Genomic DNA, 26,175 nt, shown 5'->3' with positions numbered 1-26,175 from the left:
TGGCTCCCCCGGCCTCTAGAGAAAAGGTCCCAGCACGGCCCCTCCAACCGACCCTCCTCCCCAGGAAGCCGTTATAATGAAGTTGATGTGATGGACACGTCTAGGTTTCTTCCCGCATGTGCTGCTCGGGGACCCCGCCCCGGGCGCCGGCCCAAGGGCTGGGGCGCACGCAGGACCCAGGAGGCTGGGGCATCTGAGTCCCCAGGGAGCACGTGCGTGCCCTCGGGGTTCCAGGCCGGGACTCAGTGCCCGTCTGGTCTCAGCGAACGGGTCCAGCGAGCGGTTTGGTCCTTTTCTAACCAAACTGACTGAACGTTTGCTCCGGTGGATTGCCTGCCCTCACGTCGGCCTGGAGAAGCACCGGCCCCGGAAGAGCCTTCCGACCACAGCACGAGGCGCCACGCCCGGGGGCCCGACGGTACAAGGGAGCGTCCGATACACATTCCGTCTACTTGTTGAGGACAAAGGCAAACTCGGAAACGACGTGGCCATAAACACACCAGAGGCCCTGCAGGAAGCGGAGCCCCTCGCCTCCACCAGCAGAGCCAGGGGCTGGAGGTGGGAATGAGCCATCGGCCAGAACGCCGTCGAAGGAGCACCGGTCCCCGCACCGCTTAGAGGCAGCCCTGCCGTCCAGCTCCAGGTTTCCGCAGGGACCTGCTGTTCCACAAGTTTGCATCTCCGAGCAAACGGCACGCACGCCAGTCACAGCCTCAAATCCCGGGGCCGCCCTGACCCGAGGTGGCCAGCGGGGGTGGGGGGCTTTGTCTGTCCTGTCCACCCTCGAGCTAACCACTGATGGCGTACATCGTCCAGGCGCGTTTTCACTTCGGGCAGTGGGGGCACATCCCCTCCAGAGTGAGGGTCTTAAAGAGCGAACCTGGGAGGCCATGGGGCACCGGCCGACGCTGTGGCCCCGGGCTCCCGGCCGGGCCAGGCCGGAGCCCACCAGGGTCCTGTGCCGCTGGGGGCGTGCTCAGAATCCACGGAAGGGGGTGGAGCAAGTGCTGAGCGGCCTCGCCACCCCACCGACAGCAGATTAGCCGCCCCGGCCGTGGGCTTCCGTTTCCTGTTCCAGGCACGGAGAACAAGGAAACAGGCCAAGAGGTGACCGTTGTGGTCACTGGTGCAGTGACCACTGACGGGCTGCCCAGCGTGTTACCAGGCATGTCACGGCCACTTCTCAGTCTGCAGTTCTTCAGGGAAAGCTACCCTCCTGGAGAGGTGGGGAAACGGAGGCCCAGAGAGGTTGAGTAACTTGCCCGAGGCTGCACAGCTGGGACGGCGACAGCACGGTTGGTCATGGGCCTGACGCTCCCCACAACCACTTCCAGCTGCCCCTGCAAAAGCAGAGCCGGCCACAAGCCGGAGCCTGTGTTTCCTGAGGCTTTGTGTCACAGCTGCCTGTCCTCGCCTGGCAAAGGACAAGCAAGGGCGGCTGTGGGGCGGGGAGTCAGAGGCACCGAGCAGCTGAGGGCTCTGCGGGCAAACGTCGGCACCTGGCGCTGGGCCCGTCATCCCAGCCCCCGCCAGCCTCAGGGCCTGGGGACGGGGACCGCCTGGCGGCCCTCCACCCAGGGAGACCCCTCATGCAGACAGACACGCGAGGTCACTCTCTGCCTGGACCCTAGCGACCCAGGCGCTTCCAAGCTCATGCGGATGGAGACGGCTCCGTGGAAGGTCGCTGCTGTGAATCAGGGTTGGGGGCAAGGAACCACACTGAGCAGGAGAAGAGAGAAACCTGAGGCCCAGTGGCACCGGCGGCCTGCCCTCCGGGGACCATGGCGGAGGGTGTGGGGCAGCACAGGGCACTCAGGGCCCTGGGCGCCAGGGCTTCCCGTCCCCTCACCTCAGTGGGGCGAGGACCCCGAAAAACACGAGTCCCTGAGCTGTGTCTCTAAGGAGCTGAAGTCGCCCCCTGCACACTGGCCAGAGTCGGGGCGAGATCAATGCCAACGGCTCCTGCCGCTCCAGAGGCCGCGGCCCGGCTTGTCTGCGGGGCAGGCTTTATCCTCCGTGCCTGGAGGCCGCCAGCACTCACGTAGCTTCCCTTTGTCCTGTCTGAGCCCACTTCGCCCCGGCCTTGTCCTCGGTGGGCCCGTGAGGAAAGGCCACACAGTGACTCAGCTTCCGAGGGCCGTCCCCCGAGCCCGAGGCCCCGGGCCTGCCCCCACTGACTTCCCAGCTGCTAGGCGTCATGGGTCCTCTCGTCCCCTGCACGCCAGGAGGGCCGCTCCGGGCTGGCGCTGACCCCTTCGCCCACAGCCTGGGTGAGTCCCGCCCGGCCAGGCCTTTCTGAGAACACAGGGGTGAGGCTGCCGATAACCCGCAGGCACTCAGACCTTGACACCTCAGGCCCCGGGCCCGGCCTGCACCAGGTCCCTGGGGCAGAGTGGAAGCGCCGGTGGCCTCCTGCCTGCCACCGCCGTCCCACAGGGAGGTGAGGGAGGGCGTTTGGGACAACCCTCCCGTTTCTTTAGACACAAACACAGCCTGTCCCGTTCCCGGTAAGATGCACGGCGCCAGCCCCCCGGGACAGCCCATGCTGTCTCCCCCTCGTCACGGGGCGGGGGGTGTGGGAAGGTTTTGGAACAGCATCCCCCCACGAACTGGAAGGAGGTGAGGAGCAAGGGCTCTCGCTGGCCTGTCACTCACGGCGGTAACGTGACAAGTCACATCCTCCGCTTGGTCCCCCTGTGTTCCGGCAGCGCGTCAGGCTGTGTGGCCTCGGGTGGGGAGCCACCTGCGTGGGGGTGGGCGGCCCTGAGCCTGGGAGAGTGAGTCACGGGGCAGCGCCGGCCATGGGGCTAGCACGGAGCTGAGCCTAGACACGGACCCCCCCCACACCCCCCCCCACACCAGGAGGCCACGTCTCTCCTTTGCTAACCCCGCTCGGTCCCCGGCCCAGTGAGGGGTTTCAGGTCCACCAGGGCCACAGCCATGGCCTTGCCTGGCCGATGTGTGAAGTGTTCGCTGTTGGCGAAGGAAGAAGGAGGGGGACCCGGCGACGGAGCCAGTGGCGGGTGGGGGGGTGGGGGGTGGGAAGGGGACGCAGGAGCCAGAGCAGCACACGCAGCACAAAACCTGGCCCGGCTGACATGTTGCGATCCCGCCCGGCTCCTGTCCAGCCCGGGCCCATCCCAGGTGCCCACCTGCGTCCGTCCCGCCTCCTCCCCCTGTCCTCCCCCCCTCTGGCCACTGGAAACGTCCACATTCCAAGGGAGCGTGTTCTGAAGCCGCTGCCTCTGAGCTGACACCCCGCCGTCTGTGAACACAGGCGGGAGCCGGACCCCACCCGCCCGGCCGCCCAGCGACGGTACAGGGACGGGGTTCGGAGGAGGAGACACGGGTCCTCGCCGGCCCCCCATGACCCCCCACACCCCCGCCACGGGCACGGAGAGTTCCTCCCAGGCCCTCGCCGCCGCCGCCGCCGCCGCCGAGGCCTTACCTGCCGCTGGGACCTGAGCCTGCAGGAGGGCCGTGAGGACGAGCGCCCCCCACTTCATGGTGTCCTTCCCCCGGGGGACGGCTGGCGAGCCGGGACGAGGGCGAGCCGGGGAGTGTGAGCCCGCTGCGCTCGGCGCGGCCTCCGCAGGAAGTGGGGACGCGGGGCCCTCGCAGCGCGGGTTAGCGTGGCAGCCGGCAGGCCCGACTTCACACCCCCTCCCGCTGGCAGGCAGGAAGCTCCGGAGGTTTGAGGGTTTGGGGTGTGTCCGCCCCCCGGCCTGCCTGCCTGCAGTTTGCTTTCCTCCCTCTCACGGCCGCCTCCCTCTCCCGCGCCCGCCCCTGGCTCTGGGGTCCTGTTTGCCGGATGCCTCCCTGGACGGGCGACATCGGTCCCCAGGCAAACGCAAGCTCCCGGCGGCGCGTGCCCGGGCGCTGGCCGTGTTCCTGGACTCGGGTGTTTACGGGGGGCGGGGGGGCCGGGAGACGGCAGGGCCCTGGTTCAGTCAGGCGGAGTGCAGTGACCCCGACTCCCAGGCAGCCTCCGCTACCTGCTGGCTGCGTGGCCTTGAGCGTGGCAGCGGCACATCCAGAGGTCGGCCTCCCGATCCATAAAGCAAACTGTCGGAGCGGATCTCGGCCTGCAGTCCTGGACTTGACCTGAATTTGAACCTCAGGGTAGCTGGAGATGCAATGTCAGACCCTTCTGCTACTTGTCAGCATTTAAGCACTGGCGTCGTTTCCAATAATAAACACGATAAATACCTGGGGATAAACTTAATAAAAAGTACAAGATCCATGTGTCACCAACTTTAAAACATCCCTCAACAGTACGGGAAACATTTCTGAACAATGGAAGACAGCTGGGCCTTGGATAAAAATTTCCCCCCCAAAAAGAGCACAATTCTCCCTGAATTAATCAACCCACCCCTCTAAAAACACCTGCAAAAGCTTTAGAACAAGGTAAGGCAATTCCAAAGTTACCATAAAAAAATATACAGTAACAGGCGGGACACCAAAAGGACAACAATCAAAGAAAAAATAGTCACATCGGACTCGATCGAAATTTTTAAAACTTTCAAATCTGAAGGCCGCCCATCGAGGCCCTGCAAAGGCGATCTGTAGTTGGGAGAAAACGCCGGCAGATCACGCACTGATAAGGATGCAGCATTCAGAGGACACGAGTAACTCCCACAGCTCAACAGGAAAAAAAAATAACCCCACAAAAAAAAAAAAAACAGCCAAAGATCTGAACAGACGTTTCTCCAAAGACGCGCGAAGAGCCGAAAAGCACAGGAAAAGAGGCTCAGCGCCGTCCGCCGTCAGGGCAACGCAGCGGAGAGCCGCAGGAGCTGGCGGCACCAGACGCTGCAGCGGCAGCTCCTCTGGGGCAGAGGCCGGTGGCGGCGGGGGAGGGAGAGATGGAGCGCGGGCCTCACTGGCCGGCGGGGGCGGCGGTGGAGCCCCCCCAGGAGCCGTTTGGCGTTTCCTCACGCACCTGAGCCGAGCGGTCACGGGGCCCAGCAGCCCCCCTCCGAGGCATGCAGCCGGGAGCACCGAAGGGGCGTGTGTCCCCTAAATCTCGCACACGGGTGTGCGTGGCAGCCTCATTCCTGACGGCTCCAAACTGGGAACAGCCCAAACACCCAGCACCCGAGGAAGGGAGTCTCTCCAGACAACGGAATAGGGTTCTTCCATAGAAAGGGGAGCAGGAAGAAGCCCTGGCTGGCGTAGCTCAGTGGACTGAGCGCAGGCTGCAAACCAAAGTGTCGCTGGTTCGATTCCCAGTCAGGGCACATGCCTGGGTTGCAGGCCACGGCCCCCAGCAACTGCACATTGATGTTTCTCTCTCTCTCTCTTTCTCCCTCCCTTCCCTCTCTAAAAATAAATAAATGAAATCTTTAAAAGATGGGAAGAGGAAGCATCGTCAGGCCTTCCAACAGGAACGAGGCCGTGTGCTCAGGGCCAGGAAGGGTGCTCTGGGCCCCAGCTGTGTGTGCGCCCCGGGCGAGGGCACCGCAGGAAACTCGGGCTGCTCCTCTTCCCGCTCCGAAGCTCTGCGCTCTGACCTCTCGACCCAGTGGGATGCTGGGACTGCTCCCACCTCCCACCTCCCGACTCCCCCCGCCCCGCACCCCACACCTGGGCGTGGATGTGAGGGGTTCCCAGAGGCCCCAGGACCCTGGCTGAGAGGGGCTGGGGCTGGCTCCGGCTGCCGCGGGGTCCCCAGCCCAGCCTGAAGTCTGTGCTCGTCCCCCCACTAGCTGGCGTGCATGACTCGTCCTGCGCCCCTTGACCTATGGTGCTGGGGTCCCACAAAGGCACTTTGACCCCGGATGAATGCCAAGTTTGTCATTGCTGAGGGTGGGCCAGCAACAAGGGACGTGTTCTTGAGCTGTGTTGCTGACACTGCCGCTTCGCTTGTGTCAGATCTTCGTCTCGGTGAGGCCATCCGTCCGTCCATCCATCCGGTGGCGGCTTTCCCCAGCACCTGGAATCCTGGGGGAGCCGCACAAGACGGGGGGGGGTGCACCCTGCCCCCTGTCTCCTGCTTGGGGCTGCACCCCCCCCGAGCTGCTCACAGTCTGGGGCTCTGTGAACACGGGCCCAGAAACTTCCTTTCTGCCGTCTACCCCCCACCCCCAACCCTGTGGACAGGAGGGGCCAGGCCCCTCTCCCAAGGCCCCGGGGGCCACCACAGCTCTCGGGTGGTCCCTGCGCTCTCAGGGACAGAGTCAGAGCCAGGGACCGGGTCTGCGGCACCGTCTGTGAACCCCCACCCACGTCTGGGGGCCGTCTGGGGGCCCCAACCTCCTTCCTGGAGTGAGGAGAGTAATGTATGAGCACACTCTATAAAATTAAGTCCCCCAACAATTATAACATTCAAAAAAATGTTACTGATTGATTTTAGAGAGACGGGCAGGGAAGTGGAGAGAAACACCATTTCACTTACTCATTCATTGGTTGATTCTTTTTTTTTAAAGATTTTATTTATTTATTTATTTTTAGAGAGAGGGGAAGGGAAGGAGAAAGAGAGGGACAGAAACATCCATGTGTGGTTGCCTCTCACACGCCCCCTACTGGGGACCTAGCCCACAACCCAGGCATGTGCCCTCACTGGGAATGGAACCAGCAACTCTTTTTTAAAAAATTTTATTTATTTACTTTTAGAGAGGGGAGGGAGGGAGAAAGAGAGAGAGAGAAAGAAACATCAATGTGCGGTTGCTGGGGGCCGTGGCCTGCAACCCAGGCATGTGCCCTGACTGGGAATCGAACCTGCGATGTTTTGGTTTGCAGCCTGCGCTCAATCCACGGAGCTGCGCCAGCCAGGGCCATTGGTTGATCCTTGTGTGTGCCCTGACGGGGGATCGAACCTGGAAAGTGGGTGTGTCAGGATGACACTCGAACCAGCTGAGCTACCCGGCCAGGGCTATAACTCTTATTTTTGAGAAAACTCAAATTATAGGTTACCAACGGATATTTGAAGCAAAGGAAAGAAAAGCAGTATGTGCTGGGTTTTTCGACGTCCGAAGTCACCAGTGACCTCAAGTTAACCCCATTCTCACCTGTCAAGTCTGGGGCACTCACCCACTCACAGGACCAAGGGACAGAAATTCTTCAGAGCCGTTTGTGACGTGTGCCAGCAGCCTCTCCCCGCTGCTGGGAATCCCGCTAAGGAAACACGCACAGGTGCAGAAAACACCGTGTTGGCCAGCAAGTCCGTTCGGCTCTTTCCTTCGACAGCTGTCTGGTAGCGCCGAATTGTCTTCAACTTCGTCCGAAACGGTTTTGTGAGACTGCATTGTGACAGCTGTGCTATCAGCGTGCGTGTTTAAAAACTCATAAAAACTGGTGAATTTTTGTGTAGCCATTGTAATATTGAAGACAGAATAAAATAAACAACATTTTGGGCGTATTATGCTTTATTACTTCAAGAAAGGTAAAAACAGCTGAAATGCAGACAAAAATAAGATGTGTGCAGTGTACGGAGAAGGTGCTGTGACTGACCCAAGGTGTCAGAAGGGGTTTGTGAACTTTCTTGGTCCTGTTGGCATTTTGGCCAAACAATCCTGTGCCGTGGGGCCGTCTCAGGCACTGGGGGATGTTTAGCAGCGCCCTGGCCTCTGCCCACTAGAAGCCGATAGCGGGAGAGAGCCCACATACTCCACACACCCGGATCAATGACGTTATTGGTGGAAGTGAAAAGTGTGTGTTTTCTTTGCTGGACTGTTTGGCCCGCCCAGTACTCCACGTATGAGAAGGTCCTGTCTCCCACAACAGCGAAAACTTGGACGTGACTTACATGCTGAAGCACCAGGCAGGGTGGTGGCAGCACTCGGCTCGGGCTGGCCAGTGTCCCCCCGTTAGCAGGGCTTCTCCAGCGACACCCCCTCCCTCCGCCCCCGCCCCGTGATTCTGAACAGCGGAGCCGGACCCCCAGCTGCGGGGCAGCATCGGAGTGAAACCCGGGCTGGGCCCGTGAGAGCCCCCCACCGCTGAGACAGCGACCATTCAGGGATGCCCCCCCCCCCCCCCCGCCGTGGCCGGAAGGCTGCCCCTCCTCGCTGCAGTCACAGCCCACACGGCAGTGGGGGGGCGGGGACTTGTCTTGAAGGATTATTTTAGGGCCCAAGAATTCCTTTTGTTGCTCCAACAGCTTTGCTGAGCGTTTCTGGCCCAGCACGAGGCCGCGAGCGCAGGCCAGAGAGGGCAGGTCCGGCGAGACATTCTGCAGCCACCCTGACAGTTTCCAGGGACACCCGCTGGTGACGAAGCGAAAGAAGCATGACGCGCACTCTGGGTGCAGCCCGATCTCCTGGGTGAACGTCCCGATATTGAAACCCTCCTCGGAAGCCAAGGTTGGAAGGAGACACGGGGAAATGTCAGCAGCTTCGCTGGCTGGGGAGATGATGCATTTTCAAAACCTGTTGTAGTTTCCATGCACCTTCTCCACACATCCTACCACAAATACGAAGGAAAAACCAAGAAGACGATGGCGTTTCACGGGTTGGGGTACACCCCCCTGAGCTCCCCAGAGGACTCAGGTGAGAGAGGCCCTCTCAGCTGGCGAGGTGCGGAGCCCCGGGTCTGCAGCGACAATTCGGAATTCCCCTGAAGCATGTTGACCTACCAGCTCGACACTGAGCAACGTGTTTTGGTTTTCTTTTTAGTAGCAAAACCGAAAACGCGCCGAGTTACAGGAACGCCGTCCCCTCGTCGGCCGCCCTGTGTCCTCGGTCTCAGTGTCGCTGAGAGGGCGGAGCCAGGATGTCTCTGCGTGGGTCTCGCCGAGCCCCGCCCCGGTGCAGGTGGGGTTTTCCCCGCCCCACCACGGACCTGCCGGGACCCTGGGCTGGAAGGCGGAGCCACCTGGGATCGCTGGCTGTGGTCTGGCAAAGACAATGGCCTCGGGCGGTTGGCACGGATCCAAGGCCACCCCAGTTTCTACCAAAGGTGGCCCACTGTGCTCAGGAGCCCCGGGCTCCTCCGCCAGCCCCTCTCTCTGCTTGCATTTTCTCTCCCTCAGGAGAACCTGCCTTGCCCTCCGGGCCACAGCCAGCTCCCCCCCTCCCCCAAGGCACTCGTGCCCTTGTGGGTGACAGCCAGGGCTGTCCCTCTTCTGTAGGAGGTGGGGTGCAGGAGGACCGAAGCACGTGACACGGAGTCCTCAGGGTCTCCTCCTGTCCCCGGGGAGTCATCCTGCCTTTGCCCTGGGGTCACCGAGGCCATGCACTCACAACCTCAGCCACCGTGTCACTCAAGGGCTGGATCAGCTCCGCAGGAAAAAGGAACTCCCGTCCGCCCAAAAAGTGGCCTAGACTGCCCTCTGGTGGCCCATCGGAACATAGCAGGAGCACATTCTGCCCATTCAATCTGTATCACCTGCTGGGACACCGGGGTTGGCTTTCCTCTGGAAGAGCTCAATCTGATCTACATCTGAATGTCTAAAAAATGTTTTTAGTCCTCACTGAGGATGTGTTCATTGGTCTTAGAGAGGGAGAAAGGAACATCGATCGGGTGCCTCCCGCAGGCACCCCGACTGGGGACTGAACCTGAAACTTTTTGGTGTCGGGATGGTGCTCCAACCACTGAGCTGCCCAGCCAGGGCCATGGCCCCATTTTAGGACGTGGTGAGCAGGTCACCGAAGGGAAAGAGTCGAAGGACTCACGTGAGGCTTTGAAACAGCCCGTGTTTGGCACAAAATAAAGACACGGCGTCCCAGCAGCGGCCTGGGTGAGAGGGGGCAGGTACGAACACCTGTGTTTAAGAAACAAATCCAACTCACGCCATTGAAACAGTGCTTTTAATCCCTGGAGCTTTGAACAAACCTATTTTGCCAAGTGTAATGCAACTCATTTTTTTTTTTTTTTTACCAGAAGCCACTTGCTGGATTTCTTTGTCATTTGCAAACACGCCGGTGCATATCGAGTCCTGTCCCTGAGCCACCAAAGGGCTCAGGGGCTGGGTCCCGGACACGCCTCTCTACGAGCGATCTTATCTCGTGAAACCATATGTGTAGGTACTGAAACTACACGTTCACATGTGTAAAGGTCAGCAAGCTCATCTTCCAGGAAATCCAGCAGCAGGCCAACTTGATTCTGTAAACAGGCGGGCCCTCCGGCCCCCAGGGGGAAAACGAACAGGCGGATCTTCCGGGCCTCGGTCCACCGAGAACCCCGGCGCCCTCCAAATCTGTTAGAAACTCCCTACAAACGTCACCCTCGAGATCACAGACGCCCCATTCTGCTTCACCTAAATGGGGAGACAGAGAAAGAAGAGATTTCATTAAACCGAGTTGACAAACCTTAAGAGTTAATTCACTCTAGGGGAGGACCAGCGGAACTTCTGGTCTAAAGGTCAAGGCGTCGGAGCTGATTTCAGCTACTCCTGAGTGCTGAAGGGGCACCGCCCGAGACCCCTGCGGCCTGCCGCCCACCCTCCTGGAAACCCCGCCCCTGGAAACCCCGCCCCAGCCCCAGCCCGCGTCCCTCCGGTCCGAGGGTGTCGCCCACACGCCCGTGGGCGCCCACCATCCATCCGGGCTGCGTGGTCCTCTCACTCCGGACCATCTGAAGGTTTAAAAGTCAAAAACAGCTGAGAACAGAAGAGGCCCCAAACACCAGGGCAAACGAGCCTTCGTCGGCCAGAGCCCGGTGACGCTGAGTCCGCCGGGCGAGGAGGCCGCGGCCCATTTTCCTGTTGCGGCCTTGACCACGGCTGCCAGAGACCCCACGTGCAGGCACGGGAGGCCGGGCAAGCTCGTGATCCGGGGCCTCTCCCCGCCCCTGTCCTTGCTAGGGGCCGGGCGGGCACCGAGGGGGTGGGGCGACCTGGTGCTGGGACTGGACCAGGAGCGGAGGTGAGACCTGCTGACGGAAGGGCGCCAGCAGACACAGCGCCCGCACTCCCTGCGCAGACACACCCGCGGGGTCCTGACCCAGCAGTCCGGGAGGCGAAGCACACGCCCTCGGGCCCCCATTCGCTCTGCCCGGCGGCGTTTGCGCTGGAGCTTTCATGGCAGACGCCTCTGAGCGTGACAGATTCCCGGGTGCCGATGGCTCTCTGGTCTTTAGAGAGAGAACACCCCCAGACCTAATGCGGGCGAGCCCCTACAGTGGCCGCCGTCCGGGGATGCTCCAGGAGGCCCCTGGAGGGGCTCCCCAAGAATGTGCAGGCCCTCGGCCCCAACACACACGGCTGTCCACTCCCCGGGCTACGGGGCAGGTCTGGAGGCAATCCGGGTGGGCGGGAGGGTGGTGGCCCGCTCCCGGACTCTGAGATGGGCATCCCCGGGGTTCTGGAGGGCTGCCTCGGGCGGGGCGCACCCCGGTGTCGGGTCTGGTGCCCCTGTCCAAAGGGTGAGGAGACAGCGCTCCGCCTTATCTCTGAGCCACAGACAAGGCCCCCACTTGCCGGGGCAATAAAGTGGGGCCTCGGGTTTACTGGACTCACTCACTGAGAGAGGACACTCAAGGAAAACACGCATTTATCTCGTTTTCACAGCGAGCGCCGCCCCCGGGCATGTGGCTCATGCAAAGATAACTGTGCTGCGGAGGTCGCCCGTCCCGTGCAAGCCAGCCTTGAAGAGCGGGCCTGTCCTCCTACTGGCCGTCCCCCCGGGGATGTGTTGCCGGTTGTCACGTTGTCATTGCCACCTGTGTCCCTATACAATAAGGTGGCTTTGCCAGCCCGAGAGACAACCCCTGGCCTGTGGCCCTTCCCCGCACGCACGTAGGTTCTTCCTTCAACTAGGAGGCTGGGAACCTCCTTCTCAAATTGTCCGGCCGGCAGGCCGCCGGCATTCACAAAGCACCTGCTCCGTGCCCCACACTGTCCTAGACCATGTTCAGGGTTTTTAAAAAAGCACCTAGAAGCTGAGCTTGTCTGTGAAGACATTCCCAGTCGTGGTGGGGAGTCAGCAGGTCGGCCAGGGCCTGGAGAGGGCGGTGCCGGCAGCGGAAGCCCCAGCGTGAGCTTCTGCCCCCCAGTGCAGCCCGGTGTCCCCCCTGGCCTCCGCCAACAGCCGTCTCCGCGGTGAGGAGCCTGTGCCCGCGAGCCACCAAGGGAGGGGGGCTTGAGCTGGAAGGCCCGAGCACCACTCACTGGCTGCACCCCCGTGTCACCCGTGACAACGAGGAACTGGTTGCGGAGCGCGGGGGCCACGGCGCAGGGAGAGGTCAGTGGGCTGACACGGACAAAGCAGCCCATGTGGGCTGCAAAGCTCAGCAAACACGAGTGTGCAGCTGCTGTTGCCGCTGGCGGGGGGTCGTCACCATGCGGGGGGCTTCGAGGGTGTCAGGTAGGCAGTCAGTACCTGCGTCACCTGGGAAGGTGCCAGCGCCCGTGTTCCCTCGCTGTACGCCCGACTTCACTGCAAAGCTCCTGAGCGCACCCGCTCCCCCGCCCTTTCAGAAGTGCCACCGTCAGGCCCCTGCGGTCCGGCCTCCTCCCCTCCGGTGCCCACTTTCTGGGGGGCATCACAAACCACTCGGCCCCACAGGTGCTCCCAGGATGGGGGGGGAGCGCTGCTGCTGGGGACGGGGGTCACGTGCTCAGCCTCGGGTGAGGGTCATTCGGTCCAAGGGGCCCGATTCCCGTGAGAGTCACGGGTCAGAACCGGCTCCGTGCAGAGCCCCACGGCGCAGCCTGAACACGGGGCCCCACCCTGGCATCTCCACTGCAGATGGGGTTCAAGAGCCACACGCTGCTGGGCCTCAGGTCCTCCGAGGCACCCCTTTATGAGTGTACTCCAACACGGGGTCACCTTTGTAATGCTACGTACTTCATGCATTTAAAAAACGTCGTTGTGCCCTGGCTGGCGTAGCTCAGTGGATTGAGCGCGGGCTGCGAACCAAAGTGTTGCAGGTTCGATTCCCAGCCAGGGTACATGCCTGGGTTGCAGGCCATAACCCCCAGCAACCGCACATTGATGTTTCTCTCTCTCTTTCTCCCTCCCTTCCCTCTCTAAAAATAAATAAATAAAATCTTTAAAAAAAAAGAAGTAACCACCATTAATTAACATTAAAAAAAAAAAACGTTGTTGTGAGGTGAGGGTGGTCTCGGGAGTCCACGGCACCCGGAGTGGTCACACCCCCTGGCCTAAAGACCCCCCCCCATAATGAGGGCTGTGCAGTAGGGCGGACGGTGGGTCGACGGCTACTTACTGGACGGTGACGTTGTAATACTCCTCGGGCGTCACGGTCTTGGGCCCGCCGAAGTAGTCCAGGACCCAGATGTTGGTTATGTTCAGCTTGGCGAAGAACCAGTCGTGGCTGGAGGGCCAGGATGCCATCTCCGGGTGCCGGGTGAACAGCGCCTGCTTCGCCACGTCCCTCTCCGTCTCGTTCACCTGGAGGACACGCGCGGGATGAACGCCATTGCGGCGGGACGTCGTCTTTTCTGTCCGCTAGCCGTACGCGGTTCTTGCATCCTGCTAACCCTACGGCGTTTACCTAGCTACAGACCTTGATCTTTTGTTTCCTTTTTACTTTTTAACGATTAATACATAATCATGACATTGTGTTTGTCTGTTGGGAGCCGCCCTGCCTGGTTTCAGAAGCTGTAACCCCCCATGGCTAAGGCTGAGTAGAAAGGTCTTGGGACCATAAGCCACTTAGGAGACAAAGCTTATCTCCTCGGCAGGGGCACCGCCTCTGCCCCCTTTCACCTCACCCTGCTTGGCCCTGGGCGGATGACCCGTTAGCCAATGACAGGTAAGATTCCTCAAGGGAGGGATGACCTAAGACAGGCAGGGTCACGAGGGGGCCCCTCAGGGAAGGACTTGGGTGCCTATGGAGAAAGGGGGTGATAGACCCTCGCCCCTCAGCTTTGACATAGCCCGAGTCCTCATTCTGTCTGTGGGAAGTCTCCTATCTTTTGGCTGCCTTACTTCCCCTGCCTGACTTAAGCCTGAAACATGCTGGAGGTGGGTAGGCCCTGTGCTGGAAAGGGCAGGTTCCCCAGGGCGATCAGGCCTAAGAAAGAGTATGTAAGATCCTGTGAAACCTGCTTTGCTAATACCCTCAATTTAAATGATAAGGGACCAGCCCTGGCTGGCATAGCTCAGTGGATTGAGCTCGGGCTGCGAACCAAGGCATTGCAGGTTCGATTCCCAGTCAGGGCACATGCCTGGGTTGCAGGCCACAGCCCCAGTGGGGGCCACGTAAAAGGCAACCACACATTAATGTTTCTGTCTCTCTTTCTCCCTCCCTTCCCCTCTCTAAAGATAAATAAATACAATCTTTAAAAAAAAATAAATGATAAGGACCAAGCAGGAAGTGAGTTTGTTCCCCAAAGTTTTATGGTCCTTTAGCTACCTGACTCTAACTCAGAGTAAGCCCTCAGAGTTCTCTGAATGTCACCTACTGTCTTAGTAGGTGATCCTTACGGCCTTGACAGTGACTGATGGGCTTTACTTATCTGCCCTGTATTCCTGTGCAGACTGAACCCCAAAAAGCTTGTCCAGGCAAGGGTCGGGGCGCTCTCCCCTTGAGAGAGTGGCCGCGCCATCCCTTTTCCTCCACTACAGGACTCGGTAGTCCTTACGAATTTGTCTGGTATCTCATCCATGATGCCGCGGACACTGCGGGCCGGGGGTCCGCCTCATTTGTTTTCAGGGTCTGGCAGCAGGACGCCCTGATACATGTCCTGGGGTGGGCAAAGTAGGTTTACAGTTGTGTGTGCAGAAAGCAACCCAATCATCAATAAGTGATAATTAATAATAACGCATGGACAAACTCTGTCTCGCGTACTCACAACTGCACACCGCTCTCGCCCGCCCCTGTAAAACCGGGGACCGCCCCCCACCCCCGCAAGTCTGGCTCACGCCCATCACCACGCAGGCTTCCACAAATGGTTTCCTCGTGCGTTCTTTTTGTTGTGTGCTGTGTTTTCGTGTTGAGCGCTTTTCGGATCTGCTGTCCGTCCTGATCGCGCGGTTAAGGGATCAGGAGGAGGCGAGGAGGCTCCGACAAACGCAGACAAGGAGGAGGGTTCAGGAACCGGTGGGGACAGACGGGTGAGGCCCAGTTCCCGGGGCGAAGCGGGGATTCTGAGCCAGCGGACTAACCGGCACAGGCTCCCGGAACAAAGTGTCCCCGGGCTTGGGACCTGCACCGTCAGCTCAGTTCCCCCAGGGCCAGCACGTGTCCAACACGAGAGGCAGACACACAGGGGGCGGAACCTTTAGAAGACACACAGTGGAAGTCAGGCCCGTTGGCTCCCCACTGCCCCCTGCTGGGGAGGGACGGGCACCTGCAGAGAGGCCAGCAGGAGGAACTTTGTTCGGGACTGTGATTGACAGGTCAAGGAGCCAATCTGCTGGCCCCGCTGAGCCTCCTCCTGGCAGCACTCACCCCAAACTGTGGAGAGGCACACCCAGGACCCACTGCACGGACGGAGTCTCCCCTTCTAGCCTGTTGGGGCGCTCTCTGCTCTAAGCCACCGCCACAACAGGGAGGCGGGGACCCCAAAACGTGGTGCAGCACACACGGGGCCAAGGAGTGAGCTGCGGCTGGCAGCTGTTCCCGATTTAGGGGCTTCCCAGCTATTAGCTCTGTTTGCCCCCCCCCAAAAAAATAGTTCGTTCTGCTCACAGATGTCTTCTTGAACACTGATCTGAAAGCAACTGATTAAAACTTTTACTGCTTGTGCCCTGGCTGGTGTGGCTCAGTGGTTAAGTGCTGGCCTGTAAACCAAAGGGTCGCTGGTTCGAGGCCCAGTCAGGGCACATGCCTGGGCTGCAGGCCAGGTCCCCAGTGCAGGGTGCGTGAGAGGCAACCACACACGGATGTTTCTCTCCCTCTCTCTCTCCCTCCCTCCCCCTCTCTACAAATAAATACATAAAATCTTTAAAACAACTTTGAGTGCTCGTGAAATTACTTTGCACACTAGGACATGCTCTGACTCTGCATCCCAGTCACCGATCCATTTTACTTTCTCCCCGAACCGCCTCTTCCCTCACGGTGAGCGAGACACCTCGCCCCTGCAGCCAGCTAGCGCGTCTGCAGGTCCTCACGCACCTTGGTGACGGTCCCGGCCAGGATGACGTGCGCACAGAGGGGACTCTGGGGGTCATAGCCGTGCTTCCTGCAGAAGTCGGTCTGAGCCAAAGACATGGTCAGCGTGGCATCAGGATTCTCCTGCAAGGTGGGGGGGAAGAAATGGAGACCCTCTCGTGAAACACTGTCTCCACAGAGGGGACCGATCTCACAGGCCGCGCACACACTGTCCCCCAGCTTGCCCCGTCTCCCATCAAACAGTGGACTGTCAAACACCTCCTTCCACTCGGGACAATGACTCTCCGGACGGAGAATAACCTTGGCCCTCTCTCCAGAGAGGGGGAGGGGCGTTCATGTGTTAGGTGAACCAAGGGAGAGTTATTATAACACCTCTTCAACTCTTGTCCTGCATCCCCCAGAGGGACTGGAATTACAGCGCCGTCCAGGACCAGGTTGGTCCAGCCCTTCTCTGACACGTCTCCGGGGTCAGACATTAACCAGAGGCTGACGCCTAAAAGCACCCACAGCTCCACTAGCTTGTCACACCGTCTCAGCGAGGAAAGAGCTGAGTCACGCTTCCTGGGTGGCTCGGCCGGCCCGACGGGTCACGGGATTTCAACACGGGAGAGGCCGTCCCTTCTCGCCCTGCACCCAGGGGACAGTGCTTCGGCTCAGAGAGTGAGGCAGGCCCCATGCTGGGTCCTTTCTTATTCAGAAGTCAGCTTGTCCACAGGCATTACTGCCGACAGCTCGCAGCACAGTGCACCCGCAGGCTTGAGACTGCTTCGCTCCTCAGACTCGCAGGGTCCCGTGCAGGGGGTTCTGCCATGTCACGGCGACCCTTCCACACAGCGAGTCACAAAGAGGCCTCCTTGAAACCCTGCAGCCAAGTGTTTGCTGTCGATAGATGACTCGGCATGGCACCTGGGAGAGGCAGAAGGGGGGGGCAGGGCACAGGGACGAGGTCTCTCCCTCCTGTGAGTTGAGAGTCTGGTTGGAAAGTCAGATGTAACATTTAAATAATGCAAAACGACGACACGGAAGACAGCAAGAGGCGGCACGTGACGGACTGCCAAGTGCCCAGGCAGTTCAGTGTCAAGAGCAGAGCCTGGAGCAGCTCGGAAGCCTCGGGAGCCTCTGGGGTGCCCAGACCCAGGGTCCCGAGGCCAAGGGTCCCATGACTGCGAGAAGACAGAACTGGGGCCGTGCAAGACGTGACCCAAAGCAGTGAGGAACCGAATCTGCTTGAAGGAGGGGTTTCCTAAGGGGAAGGGGTGGGTGGTTCCTGCTGACCTGGTGGGCAGAGGTCAGAAGGGGGAAGAAAAGTGGAAGCTGTAAGCCAACCCCAACTGGTTAATGGGTGGACTCAGTCAGACTAATTCTGACTCGGCTACACCTTTCCTCCCGTCCTGGAGACCTGAAGTCCTGGGCGGGGCCCTCCCCATCTGCCAGTCCCGGGTCACAGCAGAGTCTCTGCCCCTCTTGAGTGTAAGTGCATCACGTAGAGCAGTGGTTCTGGATCACGGCCCCCCCCCCCCCTCGGAAGCCTCGGGGATGGGTTTGCGGGCAGAGGTTTAGTAAAACGTATTTCCACAAAACGCTTTGGCACGGCATTTTTTACAGTCTCCCCGGGCGGGCATCTTTGCAGCCCAGGCTGAGCCGCACTGGCGGGTGGAGTGAGCCTGAGTGGAGTGAGCCTGCGAGGAGCTCACACTCACTCGGGCAGCGGCGTGGGCCGGGGCGGGGGGAGGACGGTGACCCAACGGGCGGGTCGCCTGGGCTGAGGAGGCAGCTGCTGCTGTTTTGGCTCCGAGAATGTGCCCCGCCCCATTACCAGGTCTTCCAGTTTTTCAAGAAGTTGCAAACTAATTCAAAATAAATAGTAATAATAACAATAATAATAAAACAGAACTCTGTGTGGGCCAAAGGAAACTGGCTGGTTGCCCTCTTCAGTTCCCGAGCCACCCGCCCCGTCAGTGCCCTGCGTTCTGACGGCAGGTAGACTGGGGCAGAACTCCGGTTCGGCCAGTGGCATTGGGGAAGTTCCTTGCCCTACCTCGGCCCTTGAATGAGGCGAGGAAAACCTCCTCAAAGGGTTAGCGAAAGGCGGGATGGCTGGAAAGAGACGGTCCACCTGGCGCTCGGCAGGTGCTCACTCAAATGCCACGTTCTCTTCCACTGTCTCTTCGTCAATAACGTCGTACCTTCCCAGGCGACCTCAGATCCCAGATCTTTGTCACAAAGACCCTGCACCCATTCAGGCTTCAGTCCCGGACCCTGTGTGGCTCTGGCCTCCCAAGGTGTCTGAGACACCTCTCTTGGGACGGCAGGGGTCCAACATAGCTGTGAACCTGGCCCCTGCCCACAAAGGGTGGGCCAAGGGTCAGGAGAGGGACTTCCCATCCGATCTGCCTCCTGCCGCGGGAGCCAGTGTGCACGGGAGGGGGTGGCTAAAGATGGCAACAATCGCTGTAATCGACCCCATGGTGGATACCAGCTTCTTGGTGCAGAAGGGAAAACTCGCAATTCAAAGGAGGGGTCAGAAAGAGGAACCCCTTAGGCCGCGCAAACGAAGTGCTGAGGTTCCCAGGGATATCCTGGGACACCCTGCAAAGCCTTCCCCGTAGTCAGCTGCCCGCCGCTCCGGACGCTGCAGAGCCCGCCCGTCCGCGCGGAAGCGCGGAGTCAGGGGTGTGAGCACAGTCGCCCCGGGCCAGGCGGCGGCGGCCCTGGAAGGGCTGGGGCGCCCCACGCTCACCTTCAGGTCGCCCGCCAACTGCTGCAGGGGGCTCAGGTAGAAGTAGGGCACGCCGCTGCCCTTGCCCGGGAGCCCGTCGCTGAGCGACAGGACGTCGGCGAAGGGCAGGCCGCGCACCCGCTCCTGCGTGGAGAGGGTGGCCAGCGCGCCCCAGTCGGAGAAGTGCGTCACGAAGCGGGCCACGCGCGCCGCGTCCTCGCGGGGCGGCAGCGGCGGCAACAGCGCGTCGGTGTCCCAATCCCCGTGGCCCCGGCCGCCCCGGCCCCGCGCCGGCGCCGCCAGCAGCGCCACCAGCACCGGCGCCAGCAGGGCGGCGAGCAGCGGGCGTGCAGACCCGCGGGCAGGTTGGGCCATGGCGGGGACTCCGGCAACAGTCCGGCCCCGCGGCCTCCAGCGGCCTGGGGTCAGCATAGCGCCCGGGGCCCGCCCACCGCGGGGCAGGCCCCGCCCCTTCCGAGAAGAGCCAATCGGAGCCGGGGACGGAGGGGCGGGTTTCTGGTCGCCTGGCAACCTGCCGGCCGGGTCTGCCTGCCTGCCTGCTTGCAGCTCCACCCGCGGATCTGTAGGGATTGTGAAACGGTCCTCAGTGGGACCTTGTTTTGTTTGACGCGTGGAGGAACGGAGGCTGGGAGAGATTAAGCACCTTGCCTAAGTCATCCTTCTGGGGAAAACACAGACATTGCGCGCGCGCGCGGGCGCAGGCGCCTTCCTTAAGGACTTTTGGACACGAGGCTGTGGCATCGGAGAGGAAATGCTGCGTTTTCTACACGAGTTCCCCTTTCTGCTGCCCTCGCTCTCTGCGCCAAAGTGCAGCGAGGGTCCCGGGGTAGGGGACAGGAGCCCCCAAACTTAGGACCCATAACCCTCGCTGCCTCTGGCCCAGGAGACGCTCAGTGCGGACGCTAAGGCGTGGTTAGTCCTCCCTTGCTGTTCCTCCCGTGCGCGAATCTGAGCTCATGGAAACCATGTGGGGACCTGTTCAGTCCTCGGCGTGGGGCCCATGGTTTTAGCTGTTGTCCTTACCGATCCTTCTCAGCCCACCCACGTAGCATTCCCCCGGCTCCATTCAGGGGTGCCTCCTCATTCTGATATTCTGGGAACGGGTCAATGAGCTCCTCCCACCCGACCGAATCTTTTATCATCGTAAGCTGTGGCCCCCTCTCCTCAGAGTGAGAGCTAACCTTTTGGGCCAGGCCTCAGGTCCCCATCACAGTTGTCCTGAATGCTGCCCGATGGGTCCCTGCAGGTGTTGGTCAACTTGTAAGTCTGGTTCCGGCCGGCCCTCGGAGGCTGTTGTGCGACAGGGGTGAAGTCATTTCACTCGGCAGCTGGGGCCAGTCACCTGAGCAGCGTGGGAGACGAGTGGGTGGGCCAGTCTCCGCTTTCCGTCTCAAACTCAGCTCCCTGAATGCAGCCAAGATTCCCAGGCTCCCGGGTCAGAACTTGGATACGGAGGCGAGAGTCTTCAGCTTGGGGGGGGGGGGGGGGGGCGGACGCTGGATGCTGCCCGCCGGAACCGCCCTCACCCGGACTCAGCTTCCATGTTAACTGCTGAGTTTGGTTGGGCCTCGGGCTGGATGGGGAACCAGGGGGGAAATATCAGAGAGGGGGGAAATCAGGTGCATCATTTTCAAAACCAAGACACAATCCCAGTAGTGGGGGTGCCTGCCAATGGCACACAGAGCATCCCACACCCATTAAGGGAAGAGAGAGCCACAATGTTCAAGCCGGAGTTCCAGTCTCCACGCGGCCACCGTGGAGCCACGGGGCCACGGGGCTTTCCTGTCACCCTTCTGGGCCTCGGTTTTCTCATCAAAAACAAGAAGCCGGTTGGGTTGGAAGACCGCACACCTCCTCTGGCTCCATGTTCTGTTTTTCTGTTAACACGACTTTTGTAAGTTCCGATAACGTGAACCATTATTTTGCAAGCAGATTTAAAAAAATGCTTGTTTTGTGGATTGCTGCAGCACTCGGCGCTGGTGTGCAAACCCACAACAGGCCCCGTTTCAGCTGCGTCGCCGAACCGGCGCCTGGGCTGGGTGTCCTGCATCGGAGCAGGGTACCAGGGTCCACCCACCCCCACCCCGGCATGAAGCACCTCCCCTCAGGGTCTGTCTTGGCACTGGCTGTTCCCTGTGCCCCAAATGCTGTTCCCTCGGCTGCAGAGATGGCCACCTCCTGCCCGTCTGGATCTCCAAGCAGATGTCACCCTTTCTCAGGGGTCTTCCTCCCCGTGGACACCCCTGCCTGTCTCTGTCACCGGGTGTATTTATTTAGTGACGTGCTCTCGGTCCCTGGCTGGAACGTGACTTTCAAGAGAGCAGGAATGTTGCCTGTCTCGTCCGCCTCTGTTCTGTGTCCCCACGCACAGCGCAGGCACTCAGCAGATACCTGCGGAATGCCCGCCTGGCTTCGTAAACAGCTGATGAAATGCTTCTAAAACCAACAGTGGGGATGGCGGCGCTCGGGAATAACAGTGGGGTGTGATTCTGGCTCTCAGTTAGCAGGGCCTCCTCATTGGAGGACTGGGGGGAGCCCCTCGCCTTTCGGGGCCTGCTGCTCCTCCCCTGAGCTTTCTGTCTGTGTGTGTGCAGGGCCTGGACCGAGCCCCCTCCCTGCTGGGAGTGAGGATCTTCTCCTTCCACTGGGGTGCGGTCCTGCGAGAATCCCCCTTGCAGGCTCGCCCTTCACGCGGTGTGACCCTGGTTCACTTGTCTGGATCCCTACCAACTGTGGTGTCACCGAGGTCAGGAGCAGTGACGTGGGCATGCCCACATCCCGGGTGTCTAGCAGGCATTCAGGACACACTGCTGACATGGTGAATCGCACCAGGACAGTCACACCAACCGCTGATGGTCCTCAGGCTGTCTTCCGTGGCTCGGGGCCTTTCTGCCCGCGGCAGGCACGCATGCTTCGAATAGCAGGTAGCTGCTGGGTGGCGAAGAGGGCTGGCTTCAGGGCCTGGCCGAGGGGCCCCATTGGTCAGAGCATCGTCCTGCTACACCAAGGTTGTGGGTTTGATCCCTGGTCAGGGCACATACAAGAGTCGACCAGTGAATGCATCAGTAAGTGGAACAACAAAGCAATGCTTCTCTCTCTCTTTCTCTTTCCTCTTCCTCTCTCTAAAAATAAATACCTTCCTTATTTAAAAAAGCTGGCTTTGGAGTCTTTTGAGCCAGCCACTTAAGCGTGACTCGGAAAGGAAGAATTCTGCATCGTTAGCAGTTGCAAAATACCAGCTCCCACCTCCCGGGACTTTTACGGGGATTAAACGAGAAAACACCATGAACTTGGCGGCCTCGTGCCTGGAACGTAGCCAGGGCGCAGGGACCCCAGCTGTGACGCTGGTGGCCGCCAGCGTTCGCTTCAGTCTGTCTGTCCCCCTTCGATTGCTTCATTCAATCCCTGTCTGAGAGTGGGTGCTTTCCACTGGGATCTCTGTAAAAACAAAGCAAAACAAAAACAAAAAAAAAGCCTTCTGAAAAAACAACTAGAAAACATCTGGGAAGTCCCCCAGCAGCTCTGAGGAGGAGCACCCTGTTTTGAGGGAGAAACCACCTTCGTGGAATCGTGTCCCTTCAGCCCACGCCGGTTCCTGCACGGTCCTGACCATCACCCCCCGCCTGGGTCACCTGTCCCCAGACTCTAAAAAGTAGTCGGGGAAACCTGCCCGTTTGTCGGCCGCTCGGAGCTTCCTGCACTGCTGACACATGAGGGCGCTGTTGCCACAGTTTATAAGTTCATGGCTCAGAAATCCCTGTGGGACTCTGGCTGGGGCGTGAATGCAGGTCGCCAGGTATGCTAGGCAGGGTGGGTTTTCTGCAATCGATGAGACATGTTCTGATGGACCAAAGGAACAATGACAAGGGTGTCGGAGCCTGCAAGCTGGCCTGGCCGCAGGGCTGCTGTCTGGGACCTCCGGGAGAGCAGGACAATGCATCTCATTTCTCTCTGCAGGACGAAACCCCAGCTTTGGAGTCTGACCTTGAATCAGAGATACGGCCTGGAGCGAGACGCTTAAACTTGGTCTAAAACAGAAGCACCATCTTGGCCTGGCTGGTGTGGCTCCGTGGAGTGAGTGCCAGCTTGTGAACCAAAGGGTTGCCGGTTCGATTCCCAATCAGGGCACATGCCTGAGTTGCAGGCCAGGTCGCCAGCAGGGGGTGCGTGAGAGGCAACCACACATTGATGTTTCCCTCCCTCTCCTTCTCCCTCCCTTCCCCCCTCTCTAAAACTAAATAAATGAAATCTTTAAACAATAAAAACTCTTGCTAAAAAAAAGTATTGCCTCATAGGACTGCAGGGAGAGTACACCAATGTTAAAGCATCTAACACAGCATGGGACACATAGTAGGGACTCAATAAATAGCCATGAACACTGCTTGTGACTTAGCAATGCCAGCACACAGTGGTGCCCAGTATACATTTGGATGGATGGATGGGTGGGTGGGTGAGGTGGGTGAAACAGGCCAGACTGTCCTGCACGGAGGAAAACTAACAGTTCGCAGCCTTATTCATGTGTAGTTGGCCAGCGGAGTCACCTGGCGACAGAACACCCAGTCTGCCTGCCGCAGGCGGCCTGCGAGTCTGTCTGTCCGTCCTGCTCATCAACTGCCCCGTGGGGAAGCCGAGGTCCGAGGAGAAGGTGCTGCGCCCAAGGCTCAGGGCTGCCCGTGAGTCGGGCTGAGCCCCCCAGTCTCGGTCCCGGGAGCGCTGGCTCGGAGCTGGGCCCTCAGGCGCCCCCCTGAGGGACTGGGATCGAAGGGGGAGGGATGAGGGGGGACCTCGGAGGACTGAGTCCCCAAAACAAACAGGTTCCCGGTCCGGTTTGCGTAATCCGGTTTGTGCGGGGCACCCTCACCCGGCGGTGACCCCGCCCCAGTGTGGAAAGAGCCAGAACCACAGAAGAACCTCTTGGCCTGCCCTGAGGTCGCCCATGGGTGGCCTTGAAGCCAAACGGCTCTGCAGGGAGAGGTCCCACTTCCCCAAATACACCTCTTCCGGTGTCACAAGGGACCTTGGGTCACCTCCTTCCTCTGAGCAACAAAAGCAAAGCACAATTTCTGCCTCCACGCCTGTTCTTTCCTGTCCCCACTTGCTCTGTCTTTTCCGGGACGCAGCCCTGACCCCCCACTCACCCAGCTTTCTGTGTCAGCAGCCTTGCCCGCTTCCTGACCCAGACCCCCGAACCCAAGGACCCCTCTCTCCCTGATAGCACAGGCTGTCCTGGCCGCCCCAGCCCCGGGCTAGGGAACCAACCGCCAGCAGGAAGCAATAAAAGGCACCGTCCACGCGTCTGCTGGAACCGTATTTTCCAAAGTCAAGAGCAAGACACAGGACCCAACCGGGACACCAGGCTTTCTAAGGACGTTCGGGCACAAGGCGTGAAGCTGGCCCCTGCCGGGGTCACGGCTGCCAAGCACGTGCCTCCTCTGGGGGACGTCTGCCCAAGCCGCCCCTGCGCCTGCCGCCGGTGCATGGCTGGGACCGTGGCCCAAACACCGACCACCGGCCATCGGCCGCTCCTGCTCAGGGTCAGCCGGGGAGAGGGGCGCAAGCGGCGGCATCCGGGAACCCCCCTCCTTGGATTTTTCTCACTCGTGTTATCTCCATGAAGACCCTGCCCCGTGAAGGCTTTGCAAGGTGCTCCTGCTCCTATGGGCGTTTTAAAAAACGATGAGTCTTTTCCTTTTTTTAAAAAGATTTTATTTATTTATTTCCAGAGAGGGAAGGGAGGGAGAAAGAGAGAAAGAGAGAGAAACATCAATGTGCGGTTGCTGGGGGCCATGGCCTGCAACCCAGGCATGTGCCCTGACTGGGAATCGAACCTGCGACACTTTGGTTCGCAGCCCGCGCTCAATCCACTGAGCTACGCCAGCCAGGTCGTTGAGTCTTTTTCAAAACATCAGTCCAACAACTTAAGCGTATCCGATAAATACGGTAGTGACCTATCTCACATGTCAGGGACGGTGCTGGGTCCCTGCCAGCGAGAAAACGATGAAAAACGCCACTCCCACTCACGCGTTCGAGCCCCTACTGTGGGCGCGACACGGGGAAGTGCTCAGGGGAGGATCCGACGACTGAACGCGTGGTCTCGGCCCTTCCACGCTCTAAGCTAGTGAAGGGCGTCGTGGCACCGGAGGGGCTGGGTTCCCATCTCGCCCCCCCCTCCCCTTGCGGGCTCTTGGCACCGAGCAAGGTCATCGGCCAACTTCCCGCTCTTCGCCTCTCAGCGAGGAAGTCATAATACCTGCTCGCGAGGCTGGGCCAGGGGCGAGTGCTGGCGGGTTGTCCACATGGCATAATAGACGCCGAGAGAAGATTTCCTTCCTTCCTTCCTCTCTCCCTCAAGGAGCCAAGAGGCTGGTGGTTACGAACGGCTTCTGCTGTGTAACTCCACATACGGGAGACGACGGCCTTATGGGCTCGCCCTGGGGTGCCCAGGGGGCCGAGGCCGCCTGCTGCGGTCTGCCGCCTCCGGGTGCGGCCTGAAGTGCCACCCAGCGCCGCCGAGGCCCCCGCTGGCCGGCTTCCTTCCTGCCAGTCCCTCCCGGGCGCCACCCAGCCCACCTGGCGAGGAGTGAGCTTCAGGGCCTGTGTCGGCCACACGAGGTTGGAGCACAGAAAGATCAAGTGGGCGGGTTGCCAGTGACCCTTCCCCCCCGCCTCCCCAGGAGCCTGGGGACAGGCGCTTGGTCACAGCAGCCAGGCTGACAAGGGACGAGGTAGGACTCCCCTCCCCCCCACCTGTCTTCTCCTGCGAGCGGAAGTACAAGGCAGAGAAATTCCAGGCGTGTGCTCCGCACCCCAACCCAAGCTGGGGAACTGGAGCCCAGAGCTCCCAATGTTAAAAGAATTCTAAGGACAGCCCTGGCTGGTGTGGCTCAGTGGACTGAGTGCCAGCCTGTGAACCAAAGGGTCACCGGTTCGACTCCCAGTCAGGGCACATGCCCGGGTTGTGGGCCAGGTGTGCAGCTGGGGGCACAAAAGAGGCAACCACAAATTTATATGTCTCTTCCTCTTTTTCTCCCTCCCTTTCTCTAAAAATAAATAAATAAAATATTTTTTAAAAATTGTTTTTGAAACAAAACCCACTTCTGCTGAACTTGCCACCTCCCCTGGGCTCTGAAAGGCCAAGTTCGGGCCTCCCCAGACCCTGGGGAGGCAGACAGGCTAATTATAGTTACTTAATTGTGCAGAGGGGGCAACTGAGGTTCGGAGAAGTCATGCCACTTGCCAAAAGCACACCTAAGGGGCACGGCGGTGGCCCGAGGCCAGGGAATGTGACTCTGAATCCAGACTTCTTAAAGAAAGCACAAGTGGCCTTCCAATTCACGCAAGAGCTTCCCAAACGAGTGTGGTGGTGGCTCTCTCTTCCCTTTAATACCGACTCTCTTTTTCTATAGCAATAGAAGTTTTTACTGAACAAGGGCAGCTCTGCTAAAAACCACATTTCCCAACTTCCCTTGCAG

The 26,175-nt window shown here is 60.0% G+C and overlaps 2 protein-coding genes across 4 annotated transcripts in view; both read right to left on the bottom strand.

The window, feature by feature from the left end:
- The window catches only part of CD247 (CD247 molecule), a 61,651-nt gene extending 58,054 nt beyond the window's left edge, over positions 1–3,597 (bottom strand). For both annotated transcript variants that reach the window (XM_036015308.1, XM_036015309.1), the window contains exon 1: positions 3,449–3,597. In XM_036015308.1, coding sequence (XP_035871201.1) covers positions 3,449–3,506 — 58 coding nt within the window. In that variant the 5' untranslated portion in view covers positions 3,507–3,597. The remainder of the gene's footprint in view (positions 1–3,448) is intronic.
- A 6,135-nt stretch (positions 3,598–9,732) lies between these two features.
- CREG1 (cellular repressor of E1A stimulated genes 1) lies at positions 9,733–19,110 on the bottom strand. 2 transcript variants are annotated; one of them, XM_036015190.1, is made up of 4 exons: positions 18,704–19,109; positions 15,967–16,086; positions 13,111–13,295; positions 9,733–10,198 (listed from the first exon to the last, which is right to left on the bottom strand). In XM_036015190.1, the coding sequence occupies exons 1-4, from the start codon at positions 19,055–19,057 to the stop codon at positions 10,195–10,197; spliced, it is 663 nt and encodes a 220-aa protein (XP_035871083.1). In that variant the 5' UTR covers positions 19,058–19,109; the 3' UTR covers positions 9,733–10,194. The 2 variants fall into 2 exon arrangements, with proteins under 2 accessions (XP_035871083.1, XP_028386627.1); XM_028530826.2 differs by lacking the exon at positions 9,733–10,198 and having other exon boundaries at positions 13,107–13,295; positions 18,704–19,110.
- Positions 19,111–26,175: the final 7,065 nt, after the last annotated feature.

This window comes from Phyllostomus discolor, chromosome 14 (assembly GCF_004126475.2).
Source record: "Phyllostomus discolor isolate MPI-MPIP mPhyDis1 chromosome 14, mPhyDis1.pri.v3, whole genome shotgun sequence".
Lineage (NCBI taxonomy): Eukaryota > Metazoa > Chordata > Mammalia > Chiroptera > Phyllostomidae > Phyllostomus > Phyllostomus discolor.
This window is presented reverse-complemented; position numbering and strand designations above follow the sequence as displayed.